The 26,543-nt window shown below is 53.6% G+C and overlaps 3 protein-coding genes across 11 annotated transcripts in view; all 3 read left to right on the forward strand.

The window, feature by feature from the left end:
- Window positions 1–9,768, forward strand: part of LOC117645893 (hemicentin-2) — a 51,253-nt gene extending 41,485 nt beyond the window's left edge. The window contains exons 4-12 of one of the 7 annotated variants that reach the window (XM_034386435.1): window positions 877–2,064; window positions 2,150–2,358; window positions 2,446–3,186; window positions 3,322–3,505; window positions 3,595–3,769; window positions 4,973–5,190; window positions 5,371–5,391; window positions 5,744–6,145; window positions 6,255–9,768. In XM_034386435.1, coding sequence (XP_034242326.1) covers window positions 877–2,064; window positions 2,150–2,358; window positions 2,446–3,186; window positions 3,322–3,505; window positions 3,595–3,769; window positions 4,973–5,190; window positions 5,371–5,391; window positions 5,744–6,145; window positions 6,255–6,427 — 3,311 coding nt within the window. In that variant the 3' untranslated portion in view covers window positions 6,428–9,768. The other 6 variants (XM_034386436.1, XM_034386437.1, XM_034386438.1 and 3 more) reach the window with 6 other exon arrangements.
- Window positions 9,769–11,747: 1,979 nt separating this feature from the next.
- LOC117646343 lies at window positions 11,748–17,181 on the forward strand. The gene is made up of 5 exons (XM_034387222.1): window positions 11,748–12,457; window positions 12,777–12,865; window positions 14,054–14,378; window positions 16,887–17,068; window positions 17,154–17,181. Exons 1-5 carry the CDS (start codon window positions 11,753–11,755, stop codon window positions 17,179–17,181), a joined length of 1,329 nt encoding a protein of 442 aa, XP_034243113.1. The 5' UTR covers window positions 11,748–11,752.
- A 925-nt stretch (window positions 17,182–18,106) lies between these two features.
- On the forward strand, window positions 18,107–26,215 carry LOC117646136 (formin-2). Of its 3 annotated transcripts, XM_034386860.1 has the most exons (18): window positions 18,107–18,397; window positions 18,536–18,784; window positions 20,503–20,675; window positions 20,759–20,945; window positions 21,057–21,125; window positions 21,619–21,827; window positions 21,904–22,702; window positions 22,781–23,052; window positions 23,137–23,224; window positions 23,313–23,374; window positions 23,450–23,659; window positions 23,745–23,900; window positions 24,002–24,164; window positions 24,270–24,362; window positions 24,444–24,495; window positions 24,577–24,732; window positions 24,832–24,904; window positions 24,990–26,215. In XM_034386860.1, exons 1-18 carry the CDS (start codon window positions 18,358–18,360, stop codon window positions 25,134–25,136), a joined length of 3,198 nt encoding a protein of 1,065 aa, XP_034242751.1. In that variant the 5' UTR covers window positions 18,107–18,357; the 3' UTR covers window positions 25,137–26,215. The 3 variants fall into 3 exon arrangements, with proteins under 3 accessions (XP_034242751.1, XP_034242752.1, XP_034242753.1); XM_034386861.1 differs by lacking the exon at window positions 21,057–21,125; XM_034386862.1 differs by lacking the exons at window positions 18,107–18,397; window positions 18,536–18,784 and adding an exon at window positions 19,791–19,950.
- The last annotated feature ends 328 nt before the right edge of the window (window positions 26,216–26,543 follow it).

Here is a 26,543-nt window from a genome sequence, read left to right on the forward strand (position 1 = left end):
ACCGACGCCCCCTTCCCCCCTTTCCTCCGTCTTCCCGATTCTTATCAGGCCCGCTTGTTTCCGTGGGGGAGTGGAGTGTTATCAACAGGTCCCCCCCACACCTGCCCCCGCGCGCCCGCTTGCTCCACTTGGCAGTTTTTTTGCGTCTTCTTTTCTCTCCGCTTCTCTCTCTCTACTTACAGACAGTATTTGCTTTGTTTTTTGCGTATTCTCTGGGCGACGACAACGGGAGCGTAAGGGCTGATTTCCATCGGGCGTCCTCGGCCGCGCGGTTCGGTTCGCCACGCTCCGGCGGAGGACGGCCCACAAAGGGAGGGGCCCGAGGCGGGGGCTCTACTGGATGAGGAATTTAGATTTATTTTCGTGTGTGTGTGTGTGTGTGTGTGTGTGTCGCGGCCTAGGTAGCGCTATCTGCGTGACGTCGCTGCCTGTCGCGTCGGGTTGTCACGCCGCCGTGTCACGGTGACGGCGACTAAACGCCGGCCCGGCCTCGGCCCGGTCTCGGCCCGCTTGGGCCGGAAGGGGTTTGTCCGACTCACGGCCTCGGGGCTGCTAAGCAGTGCGTTGTCGCCCTGTCAATGGCGTGGCACGGCGCGGCGTGGCCCGGCAACCCGATCCCCTTCAAGACGGGTGTGATGCTGGCCTGGCCGGCCCTGCCCGGCCCTTCCGCCGCTCCGGCCGCGTCACTCAGGGCGCGGCCCGGAAGGACAGGCTCGTCCGTGTGCGGAGGTGTGAATTCTGTCGCCGTGTGAGTCACACGCACGGCTCAGGTGTTGGTGACGGGGACGTGTTGAGCAGTGTTGAGCAATGCCGAGCAGTGCTGGGCTCCCGAGCCATTACTCCTGGTGACTAACCGCGGCCTCCTTGTGCTTCCAGACTTCCCCCGCGTGGAGATCGGCCCCGACAACCCCGTTCGCGTGGAGCGCGACGGCACCGCCACCCTGCAGTGCAACGTGGACGCCAAGCCGCGCGTCAGCAACGTGCGCTGGACCCGCAACGGCCGCTTCGTGGCCACCTCCTTCACGCACACCATCCACCGCGTGTCCGTGCAGGACGCCGGCAAGTACGTGTGCTCGGCCGACAACGGCCTGGGCCAGGTCGGCGAGGCCGAGATCACCCTGGACGTGTTGTACCCGCCGCAAGTGACGCTGGACTCGAAGCACCGCGAGGCCGAGGAGTACGAGAGCCTGACGGTGCACTGCAACGTGTCGGCCAACCCCAAGCCCTCCGTGGTGGAGTGGGTGCGCGAGGGCCGGCCCGAGTTCCGCCAGTCCGGCACCGTGCTGTCGCTGCCCCGCGTCACGGCCGAGTCCGCCGGCGTGTACATGTGCCGCGCCGTCAACACCCTGGACGTGTCCACGCCGCCGCGGCGCCGCGTCGAGCACATCGGCAACGCGTCGCTCACGCTGCTCGTGCGCCACAAGCCCGGCCTGGCCCGCATCTCCCCCGACAAGCCCGTGGCCACCGAGGGCGCCGGCGTCACCCTCACCTGCTCCGCCAACCCGCCCGGCTGGCCCTTGCCGCAGTTCCGCTGGTGGCGCGACCCCGCCGACAGCAACAGCAGCAGCAACGGCAACAGCCCCGCCACCGTGCTCACCACCGGCCCCAAGTACACCATCACGTCGACGCACCTGGGCAGCGAGGGCACCTACCACTGCCAGGCCTCCAACGAGATCGGGCAGGGCGAGCCCGCCTCCGTGTTCCTGGAGGTGCACCAGCCGCCGCGCTTCCTGGCCAAGCTGCAGCCCCACGTGACGAGGCGCGTGCGCAACGACGACTTCACGGCCATGTGCGGCGCGCAGGGCAAGCCCAAGCCCTCCATCCGCTGGCTCAAGGACGGCCGCGACATCGGCGCCGGCACCCCCGGCAGCGGCTTCTACGACATCAGCACCGAGGAGTCGGAGGCGCGCAACGCCGTCTACACCGTGCAGAGCATCCTCAAGTTCAGCGGCCCGGACCGCAAGGAGCACAACCAGCTGGAGCCCAGCGACCGCGGCGTGTACACCTGCATCTTCGAGAACGAAGTGAAGAAGACCGAGTCCACCATGCACCTGCGCATTGAACGTGAGTATTTCATTTCGGCGTTTGTGGTTGTGGGGGTGGTTTCGTCCGCCGGCCGAGCCTCACGGTGTTTCTCTTGTCCCCACAGACGAGCCCATCAGCCTGAACCGCTACAACAAGGTGGCCTACGACCTCCGCGAGGACGCCCAGGTGGTGTGCCGCGTGCAGGCCTACCCGCGCCCCGAGTTCCAGTGGAGTTACGGCAGCAACCAGGCCGCCCTGCTCACCAGCAGCGAGGGCCACTACGAGATCACCACCAGCACCGAGAACGGCGACATCTACACCAGCGTGCTCAAGGTAAGCGACGCGCCCTGCTCCGTTTTCGCTTTGCTCCACCCGGTCAGGATTCGAACCCTGCCTAACGCTGCCTTGCCCTTCCCGCAGGTTTCCAACATCCGCGACGTGGACTACGGCGAGTACACCTGCCGCGCCAACAACGGCCTCGGCACCAAGCGGGAGACCATCAAGCTGCAGCCCAAGGGACCCCCCGAACACCCCCAGGCCGTCAAGTCGACCGCCGTGGGCCACAACTACGTGACGCTCTTGTGGGAGGCCGGCTTCGACGGCGGCGTGCAGAACACCAAGTACTTCGTGTCGTACCGCCGCGTGGCGGGCGGCAGCAACACCGAGGGCGGCGACCTGGCCAGCGACTGCTACTCCGCCGCGCCCCCCAGCGTCAACGCCAACCTGGTCAGCTCCTCGGAGGCGACGTCCGGGGAGGCCGGCGGCTGGCAGGAGTTCGACTGCCAGAAGAACAACCCCTGCAACGTGACCTCCCTGGAGCAGCACGCCAGCTACGTCTTCAAGGTGAAGGCCTACAACACCAAGGGCCACAGCAACTACTCCGAGTCCGTGGCCGCCCTCACCAAGGTGGACCGCATCCCCGCGCCCCAGCGCGTCACCTACGACCCCGAGTCCCACCTGCTGTCCATCAACATCGCCGCCACGTGCCTGCAGCTCATGGGCCAGGTCGAGGCCTCGCTCGGCATCGTGCAGGACGTGAGCACCGGCCAGGAGATGGACGAGTGGCACCTCGTGGACACGCTGCCCATCGTGGCCAACGGCGGCGCCGCCACCCGCAGGGAGGCCGTCATCTCCTCGCTGGTGGCCAGCAAGACGCACCCGGTGAGTACGCCAGGCCACGCCCCGCCAGGCCACGCCCCGCCAGGCCACGCCCCGCCAGGCCGGGGACACCGGACTGCCTCTCTCTCTCTCCGTCTCGGCCAAGCGAATGCTAACGCGTCTCTCTTTTTCCTCCAGGAGAGTGGATTCAGGTCGACCGGCAGGTCTCTCGGAGGCGACGACAACTACTACGGCAGCGAGGTGCCCGAGGACGTGCTCGACCCCGAGCACAACGCCGTCACGCAGGGAGACCCCCGCGTGCGCGTCAAGCTGTGCCTGCGGTCCAACCCTGAAACCTGTGGCGACTACACCGAAGCCGACAGTATGTTTCTTTCCTGTTTTTTGGTATTTCTTTCTGCGGTACATTTTTTCGAGTTCTTGTTTAACATATTTTACGTGTTCTCTCTCCAGTTGGGCCTTCTTACATCAAGGAGGCTTCCGTGCTAGCAACACCAACACTGATTGCCATTGTCGTGTCTTGTGTGGTGTTCATCCTCTTTGTCGGATTGCTCTTCATGTTCTGCCGTTGCAAGCGGCACCAGAACAAGAAAGCCAGTGGGAAGAACTATGAAATGAATTCCTCAAAGTGAGTATCATTTTGAAACCTTTTCTTTACTTTCCAATTTTGGATGTGCTAAGAGATGAGATGCGTTTACCATGGGCCCTGGTTATCACAATTATTTTTGCACTGAAGGAATGGGTCTTAAAGCAAAGGGTGTGTGTAAACTTTCATGGAAGGTGTTCATAAGCAGGAAGCTTAAAAACAAAATTATTTGAACATCTGCATTATGCCAATTCAATGCAACTTCAAGGCGGCTTGGCAGTAGTAGCATGAAAATCTATGTTTGTTCTTCTGACTTGAATTCTCTTTTTTTGTGTTTTCAAATCGATTGCCTCGTTTAATTTTTAATCATAAAGCTTAGATGCCAAGAAGCTTTGTGATTGCGCTGAGATTGGTTGCTACAAGCATAGTGATTAGCTTATTTTGCATTTCTCTGTGACTCCTCTCATAGAATTTGCTGGCTCTAGAGTATGTCTTTCCTTCTTTTCTCCCAATAAATTGGAAAATTGATATGGAGCTAGTCTTCAAGAAAATTGACTTTCTTGGCAACTTGTAATTTTCAGACAAAAAGTAGCAAAAATTCTTAGAGTAGGGATTATCCTTTTGATATTTGTTACAAACGATAATGAAAATTGGTTTTGATCGTGCTCTTTGCTAAGACTTTCTAAAATGTGCATGTTACATACTTAGCAATCAATTTGCTAATGCATTTTAGAGGGTACTGCCATGATTTGCATAGTAATGTGTATTCTCACTTTTTTCTCTCTTACATGTCTGTTCGTTTTGGGGATGTAAATGTAAATATAATAGTATCGTTTCATTATAAGACACTGTAGTCTTCCCTTGGTTTTACCCCAAATTTGTTGTGTAGTTAGTGCACTCTGAAAGATTATTCATGGCTTCATAGGCTAGGTTCCATTCATACACCAAAATTATTTTCTTACCAATGTGACAATTATGTAACAAACTTCACCATATCATTCTTCATATCAATATTTTCCACTCAAAATTTTCTCACAATGTGTGGTAGATTTTTAAAAACTTTTATAGAATGTATGCTGTTTTGCATGTATATGTGCTGTGTGGCATTTTCTTAAATGTTGTGATCTACCAAGTATCTTCCTTCATATGTTTTCTAAAATTTTGTACTATATGATTAGTGAAACACTTGTACAAAGGTAAAGAAGTCAATTATGGCATCAGTCTGACCTGCTATGGATTCTACAGTGTTGGCCCCAGTATGGTGACGCAGCCTCCCCCACCCTACTACCCAAGCTCGGGTCTGGAGAACAAGGCACTGGAGCACTCCCTGGACCTTGCCCTGGATGACGCCACCAAGGGACACCACGTCTACGCTGCCCAGAACGGCTACGGCTACCATGGAGCGATGCCCGGCCACCAGCACCATGGACCTCCTCAGACACACGGCATAAATGGTGGGGAATGTGAGTTATTTAGTCTTTTTTTTTTACCTGACTTGCGACTGCTGTTGGATGATTTAATGCAGTCTTTTCATGTCAAATTGAAGGCTGAGAAATCGTCAGGTCTAAAGTTAATAGGCATCAGATTCAGATTTTTATCATTTTAAATTGTCAAAGTTGTAATACTTTAACATTTTTTTCTAGCAGAGCAAGGAAAAACTCTCGGTATGTTTTAGTATTCCATCTGTGGTTAGCACTAGTGGAGCATGCCAATGAGATGTATATTTGTCAATATTTGTTGCTGATTGTGTTTCAAAGTAGATGATGTCAATTTTTGCTGTACATCAAAATTTACTTAGTGCTGTTATGCTTTTCAGTAATTGACACATTTCAGTTTAATTTACACAAAAATTTGAAGTGATTATTTTCAAACTTGATGCAGTAACTGTATTTGATTATTAGGAGCAAATTGTGACTAATTTTGAGAAGCTAGTTGCCAGGTGTAATGTACTGATTGTAGTGCAGGAATCACTGTGTCTATTGCTTGGTCTTATTGGATTTCTTTCTCTCCTTGCAGGGGTCAACATGGGCTACATGGAGAATAGTTATTCCAATTCCAACAATGGTGGCTCAGTCAACTCCCAGGACTCCCTCTGGCAAATGAAGATGGCCGCAGCAGCCAGCAACAATGGAAGCCAAACTGGAATTCCAAGTGTCGACCCACAGAGCCAGTTCCAACACTCTCACCCCAACCTCCACACGCACGGCTCCACCTATGGATACGATCCCATGTCACACGGTGGTTATGGAGCAGTCGACGACTATGCAGCCTACCCCCAACAGCCTGGTGATTTGGACTACGGACACCACATGAATCAGGGTCGAAACAGTGCCAATCCTTCAAGGCAAGAGTATGCGCCATCTGGTGACCCATATGCAGCAGTCCAGAAACCAAGGCGGAGAATGGATCAACACATAGGTAAGTTTTAAAAGATAAATTTATCATGTTTTTAATACAATTAGCTTGGAAATTTTGAAGTAATCTCTTTGGCATATTCTCACAACTCTTTTGTCTCTTCCATTCTCAGATTCACCTTACCATGATGTGAGCGGACTGCCTGATCCATACATGGAGCAGATGGATCAGCAAATGGATGACAAACAACCTCATATGGGCATGCCTTATGATGAAAGTTTGGAAAGCGGGTACTCTACACCTAACTCACGGAACAGAAGAGTAATTCGTGAAATAATTGTTTGAGGGTGGGATTCGCGCCACCCGTGTGGCGCGACTTTCCAAACTCATGCCCCACCAAACTGGCAGGCTTGAAGCTTGAACTGGCCAGTTACCCTGTTTCTCACCACTCTTATTAGGGCCACACAAAACTATGGACATTAAGGTTTTGTGAGCTCTCAAGTGGGAGGTGTGTTCTAAGTCAAACCAAATTGTGTCAGTGTGAATAGATGTTGGCTGAAAGTCATTACCACAACGACACAAAACCAAACCAACTGTGCAACGAACTGGTAGGTGTGTATGTGTGTAAGTGTGCTTGAGTGTGTGAATGTGATTTTGTGTGTTATGAATGACAAAATTGTTGTTGACATTATCTTCTTGTGGTTTATGTCTGGACCAGAAGAGTTAGTCATTGTTAAACCTTTCGTTTTGTACTAAGAGATAAAAGAGAAGTCTCGTGTATGTTGTCCATTTAATGGTGCTGTGTATTTATCATGCAGTTACAAAAAAGGCACAAGACTGAGTAACAGTCTGAAGTGTTTATATGGTAAGCGTGGTATTCAAAGTGCTGATTCTCTCTTGAAATATGCATTATGTGTATGAAGTGTCATTAATGGCTACAACTCATGCACTTTTGAAACGACAGACTGATTAAAGAACAAAATTGCAGAATAGGTATGGCACATATTAAGGGATGATTGAGTGTGATATTTTCCATTTTCTCTTGTCATTTAATGTGTGTCCACAAAGTCTCATCAATATTGTACATAGTTATTGCAAGCAACTGCTTGTGTAATTTTAAGTAGTACATTTGTTTGACAGTAATTTCGGGCTGCTACATCCGAGTTTAAATGTTTTCATGACTTTGGGATTTAGACATGACCCACTATTTAGATTCTCTTTCAAGTAACCACTCCTTTCTCAGAACAATTGGTTTGCTTCTTCCAACTTGTGTTCGCATAAATCTGAAGAAGAAACCAATTTCAGGTTTATCTCTGCATTTACTACTGGGCTTGGACTGGTTATAAAATATTTGTTAAATTTTTCAATAACTGTTTTTAAAATAGCATTTCATTCTTAAAACTTAATTATTATGAATATTATTGTTTATTTTTTTTATTGATGGTAGGTTCATGTCATAATCTTGTTTTTTGTGAATTCATTTTCCTTGGAAAGCAAGAAACTTTTGTTGAATCATGACGAATGACTCTTCTTTTAGCTGTATTGTTCTGTGGAACTGCATATTACCTGCTAAAAAGAAAGAGAGTCTTGTTTGTATTCTATCATGAGGTGTAAATATCTTCGTGATTCAACACTAGTTCTTGTAACTTAGTCACTCTTTTATGAAGTCTAGGGAATAGAGGTGTTCATGTGATTTGACTTTGACTGCGCTTGCTTTTACACAAAATTGAAACCTCACTCAACAACTGCTATATCGTTCCACCTCTTTTCCAATCTAGTTTTAATTTTATTGACCACAGTGATTAGCTTTGCCATTGATCGAAGCACTTTTAGTTTTCCCCCAAGGGGAACAATGCTGTATGCTATCACACATTGTGTTGTGATAGCAGAAAGAATTTACTTTGCTACTTAGAAAACCTACTTAAAATTTGGTTCTACTTATTAAATTACTCACACATTGTCTGGCAATTCTGATACCTATCTTACAGAAGGTAGAAAAGTCTGAAAAGCCACATGTTTCGCCAAGTCGTATCGAGTATGAATTGAAACACGCGCGTGTGTGTGAGTGTGTATTCTTAAACGTGTTCATTTGGTAAAAATTAAGTGATACAGTTAGTTGTGTGTGTTGAGGTAATTCTTTGGACATAGAAAACTTTGTGAGGAATTTCTCAATATTATCATCAGTGCCAAATGATACCTTATTATATAATATTAAGCTGTATAATTTTGGTACTTATCTTGATGTGTAAGCTAAGAGCTTTTTGCTGCTGTAATATTTCAGTTTATGTGCCATTTGTTTGAAGATGTTCTGATTTGGCTTCATAGTTTCGGTGTATCCTTATGTAACCATTGGCTCTTGAGCTTTATGGTATTTTGTTTTGATTGAAAATCTGCTGGCTGTGTTGTGCACCAGGAGCAGTTATGGACCAAACATCCACAGCATACAGCTTTGTGTTAACTTTTGTTTTTGTATTTTTATACAAAAATGTTATTTTTTTAATTCTCTTTTTTCTTCTTTTCCATGTGAAGTGCTCAAACTTTGTAAATTGTGTGATTCTTATAAACTTGTAATGTAGCTGGTGTACATACAAATTGCTTGTAAAAATGTGTCATACCTAGGTAACATCATCTCTGTAAGAAATATTTTAGCTTGAAGCAGAAACTGGTCGGACACATGCTTGTGAGAGTTGCAATAGTGTTTGAAAATCTGCAGTGTAATATTTTTAGACATAGCATAATGCATTCAAACTCTACGGCAACTCTTCTTAGCAACGTCTACCATTTTTAAATACTAGTACAGCTTTTCAAATTTTAGAAGAAAAGTGTCTTTATCTGCCAAACAATTATGGTGGCATTCATTGTCATGAACCTACAGCGGTAACAAGCTTTCTATGAGAAGCGCCTCTATCTATAGTTCCCACCGTCCACTCCCCCTCCCCTCACCTCTTGGTTATTTCATACATAAATTAATATCCTCATGCTGCCATTGTACTGCTTCCTACTTACTTTCTCCCTTAATCGTACTTTGTATTTCCATTATTACATGCAGGAGTTGCTATAATTTTTTCACTTCCATGTATAGTTGTAAAGTTTAGGAGAAATATGGATTCTTTTAGAATTGTTATTTTTTTCAAATGCATTATATTGCTGGAAACAAAGTATTTTTTGTTCATGATCTCATTTGTTTTCACTTTTGTTAGTAAATTTTAACTAATACAGATTTATTGTTTATATTGAAAGGAATCAAATTCATGGAATTATTTGTATTGAATTGTATGTACATATCTCTCTGTTAGCATTCTGTGTGAATCATCCATTCATAATGAATCACTTAGTATATGAAGTCCATGAGTTAATTTTGTTGTGTTTTTATTGCGACCATGACTATTGTAGAATGCATTATTGTTTGTTGTTGCTTGCATTTCGTCAATATACGTATATACAGCATGATATGGAATTCAATGGATTTTAAGAACGTTCCTGTATGCAACTATGAGAGCTGTACTTAATGATTCTGCATTTGTGATTGTAATGTTTAATTGTAATTTTGATGTTTGTGTGGTGAAGAGATGTGTCCAGTTAAGAAATGCTATGTAAATATAATTTAAAACTTGGTCACAAACACCTGTACAAATGACATTGTTGGATTTTATAATGTGAAATAAATTGTGTATTATATGACAGAATATCTGGTCTACTTTATTGCCCCTCTGACGCACACATTGGAATAGATCCTACGCGAGCAGCTTCAGTCCACACCGTTTTCCACATCCGTGTACACTCGTCGACCCACAGTACTCCGGCCCACGCCATGCAGCGCGGCACTGTTCTGCCCGCCGATCTGCCTCGGTAAATCTAAAGATCTGTACGCAATGCAACGGGGCCCGTTCTGACGGCGGCGTGCGAAAAGAAAAGAAACGGGACAGAAAGAACAGCCGGTAAATGAGGCTCTGCGCTCTGCACCCACTTCCATGCTTCCACACAGTCACACATCGCACAGCGGAAAAAGGCCACCTGCAGCTTTGGCGCACGAGACGTGAGGGCAGGGCAGCACCGAGACTCCACCATGGAGAATCCTCACAGGCAAACAGGTGCCATACACACACGATGAACCCATGGCTGCTGGACTGTGTCTGCCCTCAGTGCCACGAGGATTAGGCTTCGGGCCCACCTGTAGTATGATGGGCCCTCCTCCGCCCTCCGCCTCGGAAGACATCGATCAGCGTCCTGGAGCCGCCTGCCTCCTCCTGCCTCCGCCTCCGCGGCTGGCTGGGCTGGACTCGATGCGGCCTGCACTGGATTGCACCGTCTGCCCACTCGCAGCGTGGCACCGCGAGGCGGCACCGCGAGGCGGCACCGCGAGGCGGCACCGCGGCGTGCAAACGAGCGCAACAACGGCGGGGTAATGAATGGGCGTAGTGTCACCGCCTCGCAGCCTCGCCAGGCACGCAGACGGCGGCCGCCAAGAGTCACTCCAGTCGGCGCGAGTCCTTCCCCGCGCCCAGGCCGTGGCGCTGCCGGAGTGGAGCCACTCGGAGTCCATCCTGGCCGCGGCGTGGCGCGCGCCGTGCGTCGCGTCCGGCCCCTGGCCGGGGATTGCGCCGTGGACCGGTTTCCCCGCCACCAGCTTGGCGCTGCTACGCACCGCTTCGCGCTTCGCGCCTCCTCCGCGGACTGGGCCGGAGTGCCAACGAGCCGATAGACAGTCGCCAGGTGCCAAGTAGTTGGTAGTTGTTGCACGGCACGCGACACAGCCAGACGTCCGCGGCGTCCGCGACGGCCACGACGTCCGCCCTGCGCGGCGGCGGTCGGCGGCGTCCACCATGAACTTCATACACAGCATCTTCAGGATGAGGAGGGAGCCCGCGGCACCGCCACCAGGTGTGTACAGTGCAGGTCCTCCCACCTCGACTCGTCTCTCTGGTAAATGCGTCGTTAGCAGTCTTCAACGATCATTTGTGGTCCAGCCACTCAAATTTCGCAGAGCGCCTGGGCGTTCCCGTGTGTTGTGTTGCCTATTCCCCGGGCGCTGACAGTGCAGTGCGCGCGACTTCCCCGACCCTTTCGCCGGGCCCGGCGGCGGTCTGGGCAGCGCAGCTCTACCCTACCGCATTTATCAGATACGAGGGCTTTATCAGTCCTCGCTGAGACTTCGGGGTGTGAGGGTCAAGCCGGCCCGCCCGGCCCGTCATCGGCGGCCTGATGCTGCGTCTCGGTGTCCCGCAGCACGTCCGCGTCGCTCGTCCGCGCGCCAGCGTCGCCTTCGAGGCCCTGCGCCCCGGGGCGTCGGATTAGTGCGGGTCTGGGGATGTAAGTCGCACCCTTCAAAATAATGTAGGCTGTAATTCGGCTAGGTTCACTCATCGGGTGCATCGGTCCCATTCTGCTCCCGACTGTCGCAGGTTTCTGACTCATTCTGAACTCGAGAACTCGAGCGACAGATAAAAATGGAAGGGAAGTGGCGTTGGGGAAGTCGCTCCAGACTCGGGGCTGGTCAGTCAGGCCTGGGGTTGTGCGAACTGGATTTGGGGCGACTCTTGCTGCGGCCGGCGAGGTGTCCGTCTGTGAATACCCCGCGCGCACGGCGAGACTCCGCGCCCACGGCGACGGCGATACCCCTTGCACGCTCCATCGACCGGCCTCTTTGCCGTTGCAGACGCCGGGGCCGAGATGGAGCCACCGCAGGGGCAGACACTGCAGGGGGTTGCTGCGGCGCCACCCCTGCCACCCCCGCCGTCCGCCCCTCTGCAGACCCAGCCGCCCCAGCATGCACCGCGGCCCACCCCTGGCGACAACAACAGCAGCTGTCAGGATGACGTGCTGTCGCCGTCGGACGAAAACAGCCACGATGTGAGGACCGCGACCACGCCCGACTTCCCCGACGTGCAGTACAGGACCTTCAGCGAGGTGGTGCGCGCGTCGCCCGTGCTCGCGGCGCGTCAACCCGAGGCGCACGAGGTTGGGGCGTTGTCGCCCGCCGCCGCGGACGAGGGCGATGAGGACGACGAGGACGATGCGGGGCAAACGGCCCTGTGGCAGCCGCCCCGGGGCGACCAGAGCGACGCGGAGGTCGAGGTGATCCAGGCCGAGCCCCCATTGGGTGCTCCGCCCTCCCTCCGCCAAGAGGCCCTTCACGACGTCCGCGACGACGCCCTCGGTTTTGGAGGTTATGTCGCCCATGGCCTCGATCAGGACGACCAGGACCTGCCGAGCCTCCTCGACGACCAGGGCAGCTCCACGTCGCTGGAGTCCGCCGCCAGCGAGCTGCCCGAGGATGCCGACGACCGCGAACACTTCTTCAGCCCCCTGAAGCGGATCGTTCGCAGCTACCTACGCAGACGCACTGTTGCCCCCGAGAGGATGGGGAATCTGCAGGTAAGCGGGCTGGTGCAGCTGCCGCAGCTGTGGCGCCTACAAATGTCGATGTCTCTCCAGCGCCCAGCAGGCCGGCTGCAGCGTGAGCAGCGTGACAGCCCCTCCCCTCGCGACCCCCGACCCACTCGACCGACCCTCGCGCTGCTGCGCTGCTCGAACCATCCGCACAGCCCCGCCGATCCGATGTGCTTGACCGGCTCGACCCGCATGACTCTCTTCCGGCCAGCCCGCCATCCGGCGGCGCGGCGGCACACTCGTCGCACCTGCCCCCGGTCAAGCAGTCCCTGCTTGTCCCTCCTAACTGTGCCGCTTTCCGCAGGGCTCCGAGGGCAAGGCGGGCCGGGCGGGCGCGGGCGGCAAGAGCCCCGGCAAGCTCCGCAAAGCCGCGGCCCGGAAGTCGCCCTTCAGGTCGGGGAAGGGCCCGGCGCCCGCGCCCCCGCCCACGCGGCCCGGCGCCGAGGACGACGAGCTGGAGGACTCGGTGGCGAGTGGTGCGGGTGCAGCGCAGCCTGGTGGGAGCGGCGCGCACCGCGCACTGCACGCGCACCAGAGCGGCACGGCCGCGGCGGCCGCGGCAGGCTCGGCAGCGAGGGCAGTGAGCACCGGACCAGACGCCGGGCCGGCCGCACCTGGAGCACCTGGGGCACCAGGCATCGACGTCCTCAGCACCTCGGCAGGCTCGGGCTCGGGCTCAGCGGGCACGTACAGGTGAGTGGAAGCTGCAGATGCCGCAGATGGGGAAGGACCGTGGCCCACGGGGGCTGCTCGGGGCGTCCTGGGGACTGTGTGCGTGCCAGGCGGACGTTTCGTCTCCTCGACGGCATCAAAGACAATGAATGGAAGCAGCTGTCAAAGAGGGGCCCCGGGCGCGAAGACGCTGCCAGTGAGAGGCCTGCCAGTGGCGGCGTCCTCTGGGAGACGTCGCTGCGTTTCAGCGGCCACTTTTCTCTCTCCCCAGTGGACGAAAAGGGCGGAAAATGGGAATGATAGTTTCGTCCACCTGGACGCGAGCGCTGGAGAGGTTAGTCGCCGAGCCGCTGCGTCTGGCTCGGCCTGGAGAGCTGGAGTGTGGAGCTGGAGTGGGGGAGGATGGGCGGGGCGGGGAGAGGAGGTTGTCGGCCGGCTGGGCGTAGCGGCGTAGTGGAGCGGGCCTGAGCGGCCGCCTGGAGCTGGAGACTCCAGTGGAGAGCCGGAGCCTCAGCCTACTCGAGGGCCCAGTGCGGGCAGCCTTATCTCGGGCAGCTCACAAAGGGCCTCAGCCTGGCCGGCCCCTCCCTCCGTCTCCCCGGCGTCGCGGATTAATTTGGTAACGTTTCCCAATGCCGGCGGCGTGGCGTGGCGTGGCGCGGCGTGGCGTGGCTGGGCACGGCACGGCACTGCCGTCCGGGCCGCAAACAAAGCGCAACGTGTTTGGCGCACTTCCCTCGCGCCGCGCGCGCCTCGCGGTGTCGGTACCGCCGGTACTTGCTTTCCCAAGCGCGGCCCCTTCATTTCGCGGTCAGTCTCCCCGAAACCAGCAAACCAGCTCGCCGGCCGAAAACTTAATCAACATTACATCTCCAATTTACACGCTAATTTTTTCGTGCTTTGTTTCAGCGACCCGTTCCTAACACCGCAGAGCGCGGACGGCGCCAGCCACTACTCGGACGCGGACGGCGCCGAGGGCGATGTGATCCGGCACGCCGACGACGAGGACGACGACGACGACCCCCTGTCGGACGCCCGGACGCTGACGCCGGCCTCGGCTCGGCACTCGTCGCGGCTGCAGGACAAGACTTCGGATGACGACGCCACCCTCACGGACTGCGACGACCGCTCCGACTGGGAGCGCACGCCCCAGCCCACGCCGCAGCACGCGCCGCGCGCCTACAAGGCGTCGCTGCAGGACCTCTGCGCCGTCGAGTCGGTGGGCCTCAGCCGGGTGAGTGTAGGGTAACGCGTACTAACGCGTCAGGGGGACGATCATCACAGCGGTGACCTTGGAGGGCACTAGGCTGCACGCGTTGCGTCACGATCACACGTCGCCCGGCGCCCAGTTTTCAGGGGCGTGGCGGGGCGTGGCGGGGCGTGGCGGGGCGTGGCGGGGCGTGGCGGGGCGTGCGCACCTTCTTACAGGTGCCTTATTGTCATTTTCCGGGCGTATGATTACATGATTACGCTACTTAACTGCTTGTCACGACTCTGGGCCCGTCGGGCGTGGCGGTCGGGGCGTGGCGGCGCGGCTGGCGCCCCTCGACGCCGGCCTCGCCTCAGCCAGGAGCCTCTCCTTTGCCTTGGCGGCCGCGCCGCCGCAGTGGAAGGGCTGCAGGATGCGCGGCGGATGTGCGGGGCATGGAGCGGGGCCGGGGGGCGGGGCCCTGCACTGCAAGCTGCAGGGGGCGGCCCATGGGGCGGCCCGCGGCCTGGACACGCTAGCCGCGCGCTGCGGGTGGCTTCCCGACCTGCCGGCAGGGCCCTGCAGGGCGTGGTGCTGCAGTTGCAGTGCGGCACGCGGAGGCACACGTTGACGGTAATGACAATGATTGCGGGCGTGCCACGGCGTGCCGCGGCGTGCCATGGTTGCCGTTTCCCTTTTTATGGCCGTTCTGATCCGGCCGGTGTTCCGGCACGCCTGGCGGCCTGGCGGGCCGCGCGGGGCCGCGGCGTGCATGCTGCCGGCACTGCCGCACCGCCGCCGGGATGTGGGATGTGGCGGCAGGGCCGAGGGCAGGGCACGGCCGCGGCCTGCTTCAGGGCTGGAGGCTGCAGCCTGCTGGTGGTCGGATCGGGCTCACGAAGCTCAAAACCAAACGGAACCATCATCGGCAGGCCACGGCGCGCGGCACACGGCGCGCCGGCCTCCTACTCCGCCTCCGCTTTCTCCTGCCCCTGCCGACGGTCATCCCAGCGACCTGGCGGCGCGGCCGTACCGCACCGCTGCTCGTGCCTCCGCCGTTTGATTGAGCGGTCACATATGTCAGGACTCGCCGCGGCCGCGCCGCGCTAAGAGCGTCTCGCGACCTCCGGCGGGCATCCGACTCGGTCCACAGTCCCGTCCCCATTCGTCCATTCGGCCGTTCGACCGTCTGACCCGAGAGAAAATATAAGGCGACGCAAACGATGAGGCAGCAGTGCTGGTCCCCGCGTCGCCATCGCGAGTCCGTCATCCGACGCGCGCGGAGGTAAGGACGCCGTCCTTGTAGCGGCCGACGAATATGGCCACGGTGAGTCGACAGGGCTGGAAGGAACATCCACGATTTAGTGGGGAGTGTTTTCGGAACGTCTGATGCTGCTGCTGTGCCCGCCCACTACAGTGTATAGGCCGCTGTCCAGGTCCTTCGCGCCTGCAGGGGTTGCAGTGCAGGCGAGCGTGTGTCGGGTCCGAAACGGCGTACGATCAATTGTGGTCCAGCCCGTAATGGTAATGGTATGCGGGGGTAGGCCCGCCCGTCGAACGCGCGTGCACCCCGCCGGCGCGGCTGCCTACCCGGCCGAGCCGCAGGGGCTGATCGCTGGCGGCGCTACCCTGCCGGCTGATTCCGAGCACTGCTTTCGTCGCTCTGTCTCTCTCGCACCCTTGCGGGACGCCTCATGAGTGCGAGAGAGACAGAGCGACGAAAGCGGTGCTCAGCCTTCTGGGCCCTGCCGGCCGGAACTTGGCGGGAAGTGAAGGCGGATGGGAAAGCGGGAATCACCCATCGCCCATTCGCCGCCACCATCGCCGCGCAGCGTGGCCTCGTAATCGTAACCCTTCGCCCTCGTCCCCGTCCCCTCCGGTGCCTTCGGCCAGAATCAGAATGGCTCGGCTACACTCTAAATATGGGGTGCCCAGAAACTGGGCGCCTTTGTCGCCTGCCCCACTTTTTAGGGTGCCAAATGTCGCCCAGTTTCTGGGCACCTTTGTCGCCCAGTCTCGGGGTGGACTAATCATGCAGTAACCGGCCCTCTCCCATGGTAGAGCATGCACAGATGTCCAGTTCCTGGGCGACTAAGGTGCCCAGAGTCTGGGCACCTTTGGCACCTTAGTCGCTGCTGAGCCATGGGTGAAGGCAGGTTCCTTAATGGTTTGCCCACCCCGAGACTAGGCGACAAAGGTGCCCAGAAACTGGGCGACATTTAGCACCCTAAAAAGTGGAGCAGGCGACAAAGGCGCCCAGTTTCTGGACACCCTACATTTAGAGTGTAACGGCGGCAATCCGGAGCAGACCGGCCGGCGTGCCTTAGGCTGCCTTAGGCGTGCCCGCCCGGCCCGTCCCGTCACCTGTCACCGACCGCACGGCAAACCAAATGGACCAATAATGCCGAATCGCTCTTGCACGACTCGGCTTTCGAGACTTTTCGAGCCTCCGCCGTCCCGGCGCTCAGAATCGGTAGCAGCTCTCTACGGTTTTCGACAGCGCCATCCATGAGGCGTTAATCTAACTGTGTTTTGCTCTCACCTTTTTTGCAGGATGACTTGACGTACTCCATGGCGGGTTCCATGACGGGCTCCATGGCGGGCTCGGTGAGCTCCGTGTCGGGGCTGTCGGGGTCGGTGGGCTCGGTGTCCGGCAACGTGTCCTCCCTGGGCGGCGGCGGCTCCGTGTCGGGCGTGTCCGGCCTCTCAGGCGCCATGTCCGTCGCCGGCTCCAGGTCGTCCTTCACCGTCACCCGCCACCGAAAAGTGGACCTGGCGCAGGCCAGGATAGGTGAACCGCAAAACCTTGGCTGCTTCCAGTCGCGACGCCGCGCTCGACCTGTCGTAACCGCCGCACAGTGGGCCCGGAGGCGGCCAAATCTCTAGACGCGTTTTGAGCTCCAGAGTCGCTTAACAGGCCTCAAACCGATCGTGTGACCCAACCAATAGATTCCTCTCCGAACGAGGAATCCATTGGTGGGGTCACACGATCGGTTCGAGGCCTATATAGCGACTCTGCAGCTCAAAACGCGTCTAGAGTTTTGGCCGCCTCCACCGGTCTTCTGGCCCACTGTGCGCCGTGTTTGCCGGCCTGTCTCTCTCGCACCCACGCGGGACGCCTGCGTCGTTAGCTCGCTGCCGGCGATGGTGGCGCTGGCCGCAGGCTGCCGACGGCGTGCTCGGGCCGCGTCCGAGACGTCTGCCGGCGTCTGCAGCCGTCGGCCGCGCGGACGCAGCCTCACGCTGCCCGCTCCGCGTTGCGCTTCGCCTTCGCATTATGCTAGTTTTTAATGAGTCGTGTTAATGCGATCGCGGACCTCGCGGACCGCATTCAGTGCAAAGCAGCGCGGCGCGGCGCGGGCATTTGTCTCTGCCGCCCCCATTTCGCTGCATTTCGCTGCCCGGCTCAAGGCTGCGGCCGCACGCAGCCCGGCAGCGCCAGGAATAAATTAGTTCACAGTTCCAAAAAGTGGCGCCTGGCGCCTCCGCGGTGCAGGCGTCCTGCCGTCTGATTCCGAACACTGCTTCGTCACTCTGTCTCTCTCGCACCCCTACGGACCGCCCCATGAGTGCGAGAGGGACAGAGCGACGAAAGCAGTGCTCGAAATCAGACGGCAGTCGGCGGGATGCACCCACCCGTTGGGGTTGGTGGCGATGGTTGAATAACTATGATTGATGCTGGGATGACTTCTTCGTCGTCGGCACTCGCCCGCCCTGCTCTGCGACGAGCGCGGCGCGCGGCGGCCAGCGGCGGCCAGTGGCGTGGCGGCAGACTGGCCGTCGAGGCGATCTGCCACTCCGGCCCGATTTGCCACACCGCCGGCCTATCAATGCCGGAGGCGGCCTGCAGCTAGCTGCCCGCGGCGCAGCGCACCCTTTGTTTACTACCCATGTTGTTTGTTTACTACTCACGCGCGTCCCGGCCGCGGTGCTGCTGTTTGTTTACCATTGAACGCACCGGCGCCGCTTCGCCGCTAGCACCTGGCTGGCAGGGCGGCAGCGCGCCCCCGGGCGATAAGTATCAATGGCCTATTGTGAGTGGGTGACCCTGTCTTTGTGCCCAGGTGATTATCGTGGAGTGAGACCTGTGTTTTCGCAAGGGGCGCCGGGCAGCGCGGTAGCGCCAGGTGGCAGCCGGGGCACTTCCTGACCTCCTCCGCCGAGTACAGCTTGGCGATGACGAGCGCGTCGTTCTGTTGCAGCCGTGTGCGATGACGGCGCGGACGACCTGGCGGCGGGCCGCGCGGCCGCCGCTGCGAGTGCTGCTGCTGCGGCGGCGGCGGCAGAGGCGTCGCGACGCCACTCGTCCCTCAGCGACGCCCCCATCGAGAGCAACGTGCTGCGCAAGGTGGCGTCCCTCACGCTGGACCGCGCCACCCTCGACCAGAAGCTGTCCAAGCCCAAGTTCGTGCCCGAGAAGCTCGACTTCCAGATCTACGAGAAGTTTGAAGGTGAGTGTCGGGGCGCGGTTTTGTCTTACCTAACCGGGCCGACCGCGAGGTGCATGTAAGTCATCCAATGTCAGCCCGGTCCCGCGCATTGCGCGGAGTGTTTAGTTTAATTTAATTCCGTGGCTGGCGCTGTCGGCGCTGTGGGCCCCCGACGGTGAATGGCGGGCGCGCCTCGCGAGGTGTCCGGTGTCGCTGGGTGGCGTGGCGTGTCCGCGTCGCCGGCATTTAAAACAACACTTCTCATCTGCCCACTTACGACGCGGGTGTGGCGTCCTTACGTAATTTGCATGGCGCGGTGCTCACGGTGCTGGCGGTGCGGGCCCCACCCGGTCTGGCCATCTAGCCGGCCTGGCCTGCCTGGGCCAGCGGGGTGCCCACACACAGGCGCGGCCGTGCGAATGTGTGAATCACACTGGAAAGCCGAGGCAAGGCCCGCGCGGCCTAAGCCCGGCCTGTCACTCCGTTGCTTCCACCCAGTCATTTTTGTTTCGGCGGGTGACAGGAGCCGCGAGCGGCACTGTGGGACTTCCCTGTGCGTTGGCGCGCTGCGAGTGTGTCCCGCCTAATTGTGATCGCGTCCTGCCTCCCTGGCACGGCATCTGGCACGGCAATCGAGGTGATAAGCGGCACCGCCTCGCCTCGGGGCGTTTCCTGGCCTGCCTGGCCTGCCGGCCTGCCGCCGCCGCGGGTCCCCGAACCCAAACCCGTATCGGCTGGGTCGCAATCCTGGTCCCTGATCTAATCCCGCACGGCGGCGGCCACTGTGCGAACGCCCCTCTCGTCGCCCTGCCCCGGCCGCTCCCCACTCCGTCGGCACGGCGTCGGCGGCGCTTTGTCGAGACGCGGCCCGGGCCAGTTAGTCTACCTGTCGCCTCGCCGCGCCACGCGCCTTGCTCCGCGGCTTGCTCCGCGGGTCCAGCAGGTGCGTCGCCTCGTCACCGCGCCAGACCGCCCCGCTCCCCCAGCTGTGCCGTGACAGGCCGCCGATGTCCCTCCCGCTGGCCTTCGCTGCCTCCGCGTCATGGTGGCGAGATGCGCGAGGTGCCCGCTGTGCTCCGGCCTCCTGCTGCAGCAGCAGTCCGTCGTGCTCGAGTACTCGCCGCCGCCGTCACCGACGCCGCCAGCGCCGCCACCCCCGTCCGCGGGGTCCGCAGTCGCTCTGCCAGGTGAAGGAGGGCGTCTGCTTTGACAACAGCTTCTGTCTCTACCTGCCCGCCGGCGCGCGTCGCTTACAGAGAAATTCGAAACTGCACATTTATTTTTTGAAGGCCGTGTCGCATCCCAAAGAACACGAAACGCTCACCGTTATGCCATTTGAAGTCAAAGACAGAACTCTGACATCATGTTGACGTCGTTTTTACTTCCTTAGACTGTTTCCTGCGTGATTCGCTTCTTTGGGATTTGCCGTTTGGCAGAGATAGTGTGCAGTTTCTGTCTTATCTCGGGTTTATCGCGCGGAGAGCGCGCTATTCGCCGGGGCGCCCACTTAGGCCCGCTGCAGCGTGAATCATCGAGGCCGAATTCAAATTAAGGCTGGAGCCAGTTGTCCCCGGTCGCGGTCGGCGCGGCGCGGGCTGCCCACGCGTTTGGCACGGACAGCCCGCCAACCGCCAACCTGCTAACGGCCGCTGCTTCCACGGCCGCGGTCTCCAGTTCTCTATTGTGTTTCCGGATGTCCCGTTTCACGCACTGATTTTTCCGCGCCCTTTTATTTTCAGGCCAGGTCCTCATCAATTGGTTCCTGTCGTCGTTCCCCGATGACCACTACCTCCGGCAGGTCCTCATGCCGCAGGACCTGCGCATCCTGGCGGCCCAGTTCTGCACCAACCTCCTCAAGGCCGGCGTCGTGAGGCAGCTCCAGGATAAGGATCCCCTGGACTCCCTCTTCAGGGTATGACGTCACACCTTGAAAAACATGTCACAGTGTCGGCGCCAGTGCCGCTCGAGGTCAAGACCCGTGTTTCAATATTCCAGCCAGATCTCATCTACTACTGGACCCATGCGGAGACGGTCGCCACAGCGCCCCCGACGCCGGGCCGGCTGTCACACGCAGCATGGCCCCCAGCGATGGGCCTGGGCCTCGCCGGCGTCGGACCGGGCGGCATGTCCGCCATCCCCGTCGCACAGAGCGCGCGGCCCGGCGCCAAGTACACGGAAGCAGGTACGCTTGTAGTCACGGAAACCAGTCGTTCAATTTCTTTAGTGCGCCAGCGAGCTGGCCGGGTTCGAATCATGAAATTTACTATTTGTTTTGTGATTGTGGAATGAAAAGAGAATGGCGTCAGTAAAGGAAGAAGTACGTCAGTACCAGTTACACCCTGTGGAGTGGATGATTCAGAAGGTACATGATTGATTTTGATCAACACGGCACTGCTGGGAATGCACGTAGTAAACTTGAATGTAGTGTTGTTGAGTAGATTTGATTGCACTTTTTCTACCTGAGCATCTTTTATTTTCTTTACAAAGTAGAGTTTGTTCCAATACGTAGGTAGGCCTGGGGTAGCTTCTCGTCTATGGTGACTGTGGTGACAGTGATTGCACTTTTTTTTAAAAAAAAATTTGTATCAAAGTGTCATTAGTATTTTTTAAATTATCACATCTTTCTGCTGCAGCACATCCTGTCCTATTCTATAAAGCATGCACAGCCATTTTTTTTTTTTTTTTTTTTTTTGAACATATGTAGATTATTGCTCAAAATTGCACTGAAAGTAAATATTTTATCTTTGGTACACATTGTAAGCTTTTGAAAAAACTAAAATTATTGCAGACTTAGTTTCTGTCAAATAAACTTAGTCACTAATAAAAATAAAATTAAAACAAAATAACTTTTGCAGAATTCCAGCAGACTCTAATGGGCTTGAAGCGCGAGCATAGGGAAAGCCTCAATAGTTTAGCTGGTAAGCAAGAGCTGTCGTTATTCACACTACGAGGTGAATATGCAGCAAAGCTCACAGAGTACGAGAGTAAGATAGCTGCACTAGAAGCTCAAGTAGTCCAGTACCAGCAAGAAATTGAAAGAAACAAAACTATCGCCAGCATTCAGGTAAAATTGACAAATTGAGAAAACAAAATGTTTTTGTAAAGTGACATGTTTTAACCAACCTTTTATCCCCTTCCAGTCCCTTACAAATCAAGCATTTGCTGATTTTATTTCTCCAACTACAGAAGAAAAAGAATTTGTTCCCAAAGCAATACCAGAGAGTGAATTGTGTGACACCAAAGCAAAAGAAGAAATTGTAAAGAAAGACGAGGTTTCTCCTTTGGTAGCAGAGCCTTTGTCTCCAAGAACTATTCCTACAAAGTCAATTGGAACTCAAACTGAAGAAGTATCCACCAATGACTCTGCTACCTCACCAGTAGCCATCAACTCAAATTCCGTTAATGAAAAGCTTGAAACTACAACTTCCGGGGTCTCTCCACCATCAGCAGAGCCCGTGACCTCTGGAGCACCTCCTCCGCCCCCTATGCCGGAAGCCCCTCAACCTCCCCCTATGCCAGACGCACCCCCAGTGCAAGGAGGCCCCCCTCCGCCGCCTCCACCTCCTATGCCAGAGGCCCCCCCTGCACCCCCTCCACCCCCCATGCCAGAAGCTCCCCCTCCACCCCCTATGCCAGGGGCACCCCCTATGCCAGGGGCACCCCCTCCACCCCCTATGCCTGGGGCACCTCTTCCACCCCCTATGCTAGGGGCACCTCCTCCACCCCCTATGCCTGGCGCACCTCCTCCACCCCCTATGCCAGGGGCACCACCACCACCCCCTATGCCAGGAGCACCACCTCCACCCCCTTTGCCAGGTGGTGGCCCCCCTCCACCTCCCCCACCTCCAGGGGCTGTACCTCCACCACCTCCACCGGGTGTTTCTGGACCAAAACCTTTCCCAGCTCCACCATCTGGAGGGTGGAGCGCTCAAAAAGCCAGTAAGTTTTCATGACACCTCCCTACAGGACATCAAAAGCCTCTTATATTTATTGTTTTACGTTTTGTGTTTGTTTCAGTGTTCCGAAAAGAACCTTTAAATCCACCTGTCAGTATGAAGCCCCTCTACTGGACAAGAATTGTTGTTCCGGTGACTGTCACCATCAACGATGTCCCTGAACCAGTAAGCAGTACAAATGCAAGCAGCACAAATGGCACACCACCTCCGTTGTGGGAGCAACTAGAAGAAGCTAAGATTGAAGATATGGATGCTTTCACCTCACTTTTCTCGAGACAAGTTATCGAGAGAAAACCTACCAAGAAAAAGACAGAGAAACCATCTAAACAACAAGTAAACAGAAATCTTGTGTCCTCTGTTAAGACAATTTTAGTAGAATGATCTCTTATTGATCCTTTTTCTCCCCCTCACTTCTAGGCTGTAAAAATTCTAGACAGTAAGAGATCACAAAATATTGGTATCCTTGCTTCAAGTTTACACAAAGACTTTTCTGAAATTGAACATGGTAAGTCACCTATACAATTTTTCTCTCTCAATGTAACCTTGTAATAGTCTTTGGAGATGTATTCAATTTATTATTTCCTTATCTCCAGCAATTTACAACCTTGATACAACGGAAGTCAGCTTAGAGGCTCTTCAACAAATATATGAAGTGGTATGGTATTTATTAAAAGTCAACTTGAACTTGTTTTACTGAAATGTAGATATAAAATTTAATCTCCATTTACAGCGTGCATCAGATGAAGAATTGCAAGCCATTCGAGCACATGTTGCTAGCAACCCAGATGCCCCACTAGATAAACCAGAACAATTTTTGCATGAACTTGCGGAGATTCCTAACTTTGCTGAAAGAATTGCTTGTTTCATGTTCCAATCAGAATTTGAAGATCGCATCAATAGCATAGAGAGTAAATTAAACAATATAAAAAGCACATCTGAAGTAAGTAAATCTAGCTAGGGTAAACAAATTGATTTTTGCCATCTTGTTAGTAAACCACATTTGATGTATCTTTGTGTTAATTCAGGAACTCATGGGATCGAAAAGCTTACAAACAGTCCTTTCTATTATCTTGGCTCTGGGAAACTTTATGAATGGTGGTAACAGAACCAGAGGCCAGGCTGATGGGTTTGGCTTGGAAATTTTACCCAAACTACGAGATGTGAAATCTTCTGATAATTCTGTAAGATTATGCAATGCCCCCAACAATAGATAGCATTGAAAAAATTCAACACTTGGTACCTCTGATTCATTTGACGCAATTACCTTTATTATTGTTTGCAGCTTACTTTACTGCATTTCATTGTGCGAGCTTACATGAAGAAGGTTCCCGATCCAGTTACCGCTCCTTTACCTGTTCCTGAACCTGCAGATATTGATAAAGCTGGAGCTGTTATGTTTGATGATTTGACTGCGGATTTGAAAAAATTAGAAACCCAGCTGAAAGGTATGACCATTCAAACCCTTTCCTACCCTCCACAGCATTAACAAAATTACTGTCAAATGTGGATTGTATCAAAACAATACTCATGACAATTAATTTTTGTTGCAGCGTGTGAATCAAAATCGAAGAAAGTTATTGCTGCTTCATCTGAAGAAAACCTTCAGCCGTTTAAGGACAAAATGGAAACCTTTCTCTCATCAGGTCTGTTCTGCTTTATGCTTTCATATCAACATTGTATGCTATTGTTTGAAACTCATTTGAACTTGTGCCCGATATTTTCAGCATCAAAGAGAGTGAGTGGAGAAATGGAAAACCAAAAAGAATGCATGGACAGGTCTGTGTTCTTTTTAAATTGACACATTGGTCACATATAAACTTTCAATATTTGTTTCATGTTCCTTATCCCCTTTTACAGATTCATTCATTTACTGAAGTTTTATCAGTATCAGCCAAAGGGCACTTCCAACTTGGCGGAAGTCACCCCAAGGGACTTTTTCCCTCTATGGTCTCCATTTTGCTCTGATTTCAAAGACATATGGAAGAAAGAGCAACAAAAAATAGCTAAAGAAAAGTATGTGGTTTTAAAAATATCACTACATCCTTATCTGTAATAACAATGTAAAGTTACAACACTAATGAACAACTTGGTTCCTCCTTTCTATTTTTGCAGAATGAATGCTACTAAGAAAAGGCTGGAAAAAATGCAAAATGTGGAAAAAATGAGGAAACAGGAAACAGGATTGGTAAAAAATGATCAGTTAAAAATTGGAATACTTTCCTGTTGGTTACATTTGTCATATATTTCATGTGTAAAATCTCTCTTTGCAGAAAGCAAGGCTTCAAAAAAAGATTGCTACTTCAACTGCACCATCACTCAATCCCACACCAACTCAATCACCCGCTCTTTCCCCAAATATCTCTCCAACTCATCAGCCTACATCGCCTTCATCAGGTGAAAAACCCGAAACACAGTAGTTTATTATTTTATAATTTGAAATAGATTGAAATTATTATTTTATTTTTGAAACAACTTCAATTTGTTGCACATTTTTGTTGCTGTTTATTTTAAACACGTTTGGCAAGAAACTTGGGTTTTTAAAAACAAAAAGGAGTATCTATTGTACTGATTATTGTTCTTCTCATGAACCTGAATTGACTCTTACTACTCAAAGATACCAAAGATAAGTGCATTACAATTAGACTGGTAATGAGATTCAAGGGTTTTGCTTTTGTAAAGACAAGCTTGTGATAGTTATATATAATGCAATGAACACAGCACTTTTTTCAAAGGCTGTGTGCAAGTTCCATGATTGTGAAGTAGATAGCAGTGTATTTGTTAAGGTGGGGAAGAGAGATCTAATGTTGCCAAATACTTAAGTTCTATTTCACAAGACAATTTTACCATTGTTAATTTTGGTCTTGTGACAGCTCAATATTATGGTTGATTAAGGCAATATTATTGACCTTTGCCATTTTTTTTTCATTCATTTTATAGGACTGTTTATGTTGAATTGAACATAGAGGAATCAAACGTTTTTTTTTGTTATTTTTCTTTTATTGCAAGTGGAGTATCCAAGTAATTTAATACTCTGTTGGTACATTTTTTTAATGCAGTTGTTGGATATGTTTTACTTCCCACCTTAATGATTATGGAAGACTGATTTTACTATTTTAAGCATAGCAAATGTGCTGTTGATATTGTTGTTTTAATTATATATTGTTTTGTTTTCAAGGCTACTATCAGTATTGTTAAGAGGACTTTTGCGGATTAGTTTGTACTGAATAGCACCGTTACAATTTCAAACATCACAGGTGTATCTAAACTGATAAATTTTTAATTTTGATGAATGTTTACTGTTGTCAAACTTGTCAATTTGTGTATCGATGTACGGTCACACAAATACTCATTTGATTTTCATTGGTTCTTGTACTTTTTTAAAACTTTGAACCACAATTTTCACACAATTGCTGCTGTTCAATTGTCCGAATTGTATCCTCCTCTTTAAAAAAGTATTGCTCGTGAAATAAAATAGTGAGAACAACATAAATGTAAATGTGTTCTAGTTTTATTTCGGTTCTGGGGGACATTAAGTAGACCATCCAGGCCTAGAACCCAAGAACCCCCGATTTCTAAGCCAATAAACAGAACCTTACATTCTGTAAGGTGGGAGGCCTACTCGCCCGGCGGCGCCCCGGCGCTAGCGCCTGTGAGATAGGCAGCCTATTTGACAGCATGATACAAAACATAGTTCAATCTGTTGAATCGGAACCAACCAACGTCATGATGATGCTCCGCTGAATGTCTTCAACGAGAAATTTAATTATTTGAGTAACACGAAGAGAAAACTCCTTCCTACTGACTAACGATTTGAACTTCCCAAC

The sequence above is a fragment of the Thrips palmi genome, unplaced genomic scaffold (genome assembly GCF_012932325.1).
Source record: "Thrips palmi isolate BJ-2018 unplaced genomic scaffold, TpBJ-2018v1 HiC_scaffold_19, whole genome shotgun sequence".
NCBI classification, from domain to species: domain Eukaryota; kingdom Metazoa; phylum Arthropoda; class Insecta; order Thysanoptera; family Thripidae; genus Thrips; species Thrips palmi.

What these genes read in the sequence shown, in the direction of transcription:
- LOC117646343 (XM_034387222.1), top strand. Translation starts at nt 11,753, where the DNA reads ATGGAGCCACCGCAGGGGCAGACACTGCAGGGGGTTGCTGCGGCGCCA. An exon ending in AGAGGATGGGGAATCTGCAG is followed by an intron (nt 12,458 to 12,776) that starts GTAAGCGGGCTG and finishes CGCTTTCCGCAG; the next exon opens with GGCTCCGAGGGCAAGGCGGG. An exon ending in AGTCGGTGGGCCTCAGCCGG is followed by an intron (nt 14,379 to 16,886) that starts GTGAGTGTAGGG and finishes CCTTTTTTGCAG; the next exon opens with GATGACTTGACGTACTCCAT.
- LOC117646136 (XM_034386860.1), top strand. Translation starts at nt 18,358, where the DNA reads ATGGCCTATTGTGAGTGGGTGACCCTGTCTTTGTGCCCAG. An exon ending in TTCAACAAATATATGAAGTG is followed by an intron (nt 23,375 to 23,449) that starts GTATGGTATTTA and finishes CTCCATTTACAG; the next exon opens with CGTGCATCAGATGAAGAATT. An exon ending in TGAAATCTTCTGATAATTCT is followed by an intron (nt 23,901 to 24,001) that starts GTAAGATTATGC and finishes TATTGTTTGCAG; the next exon opens with CTTACTTTACTGCATTTCAT.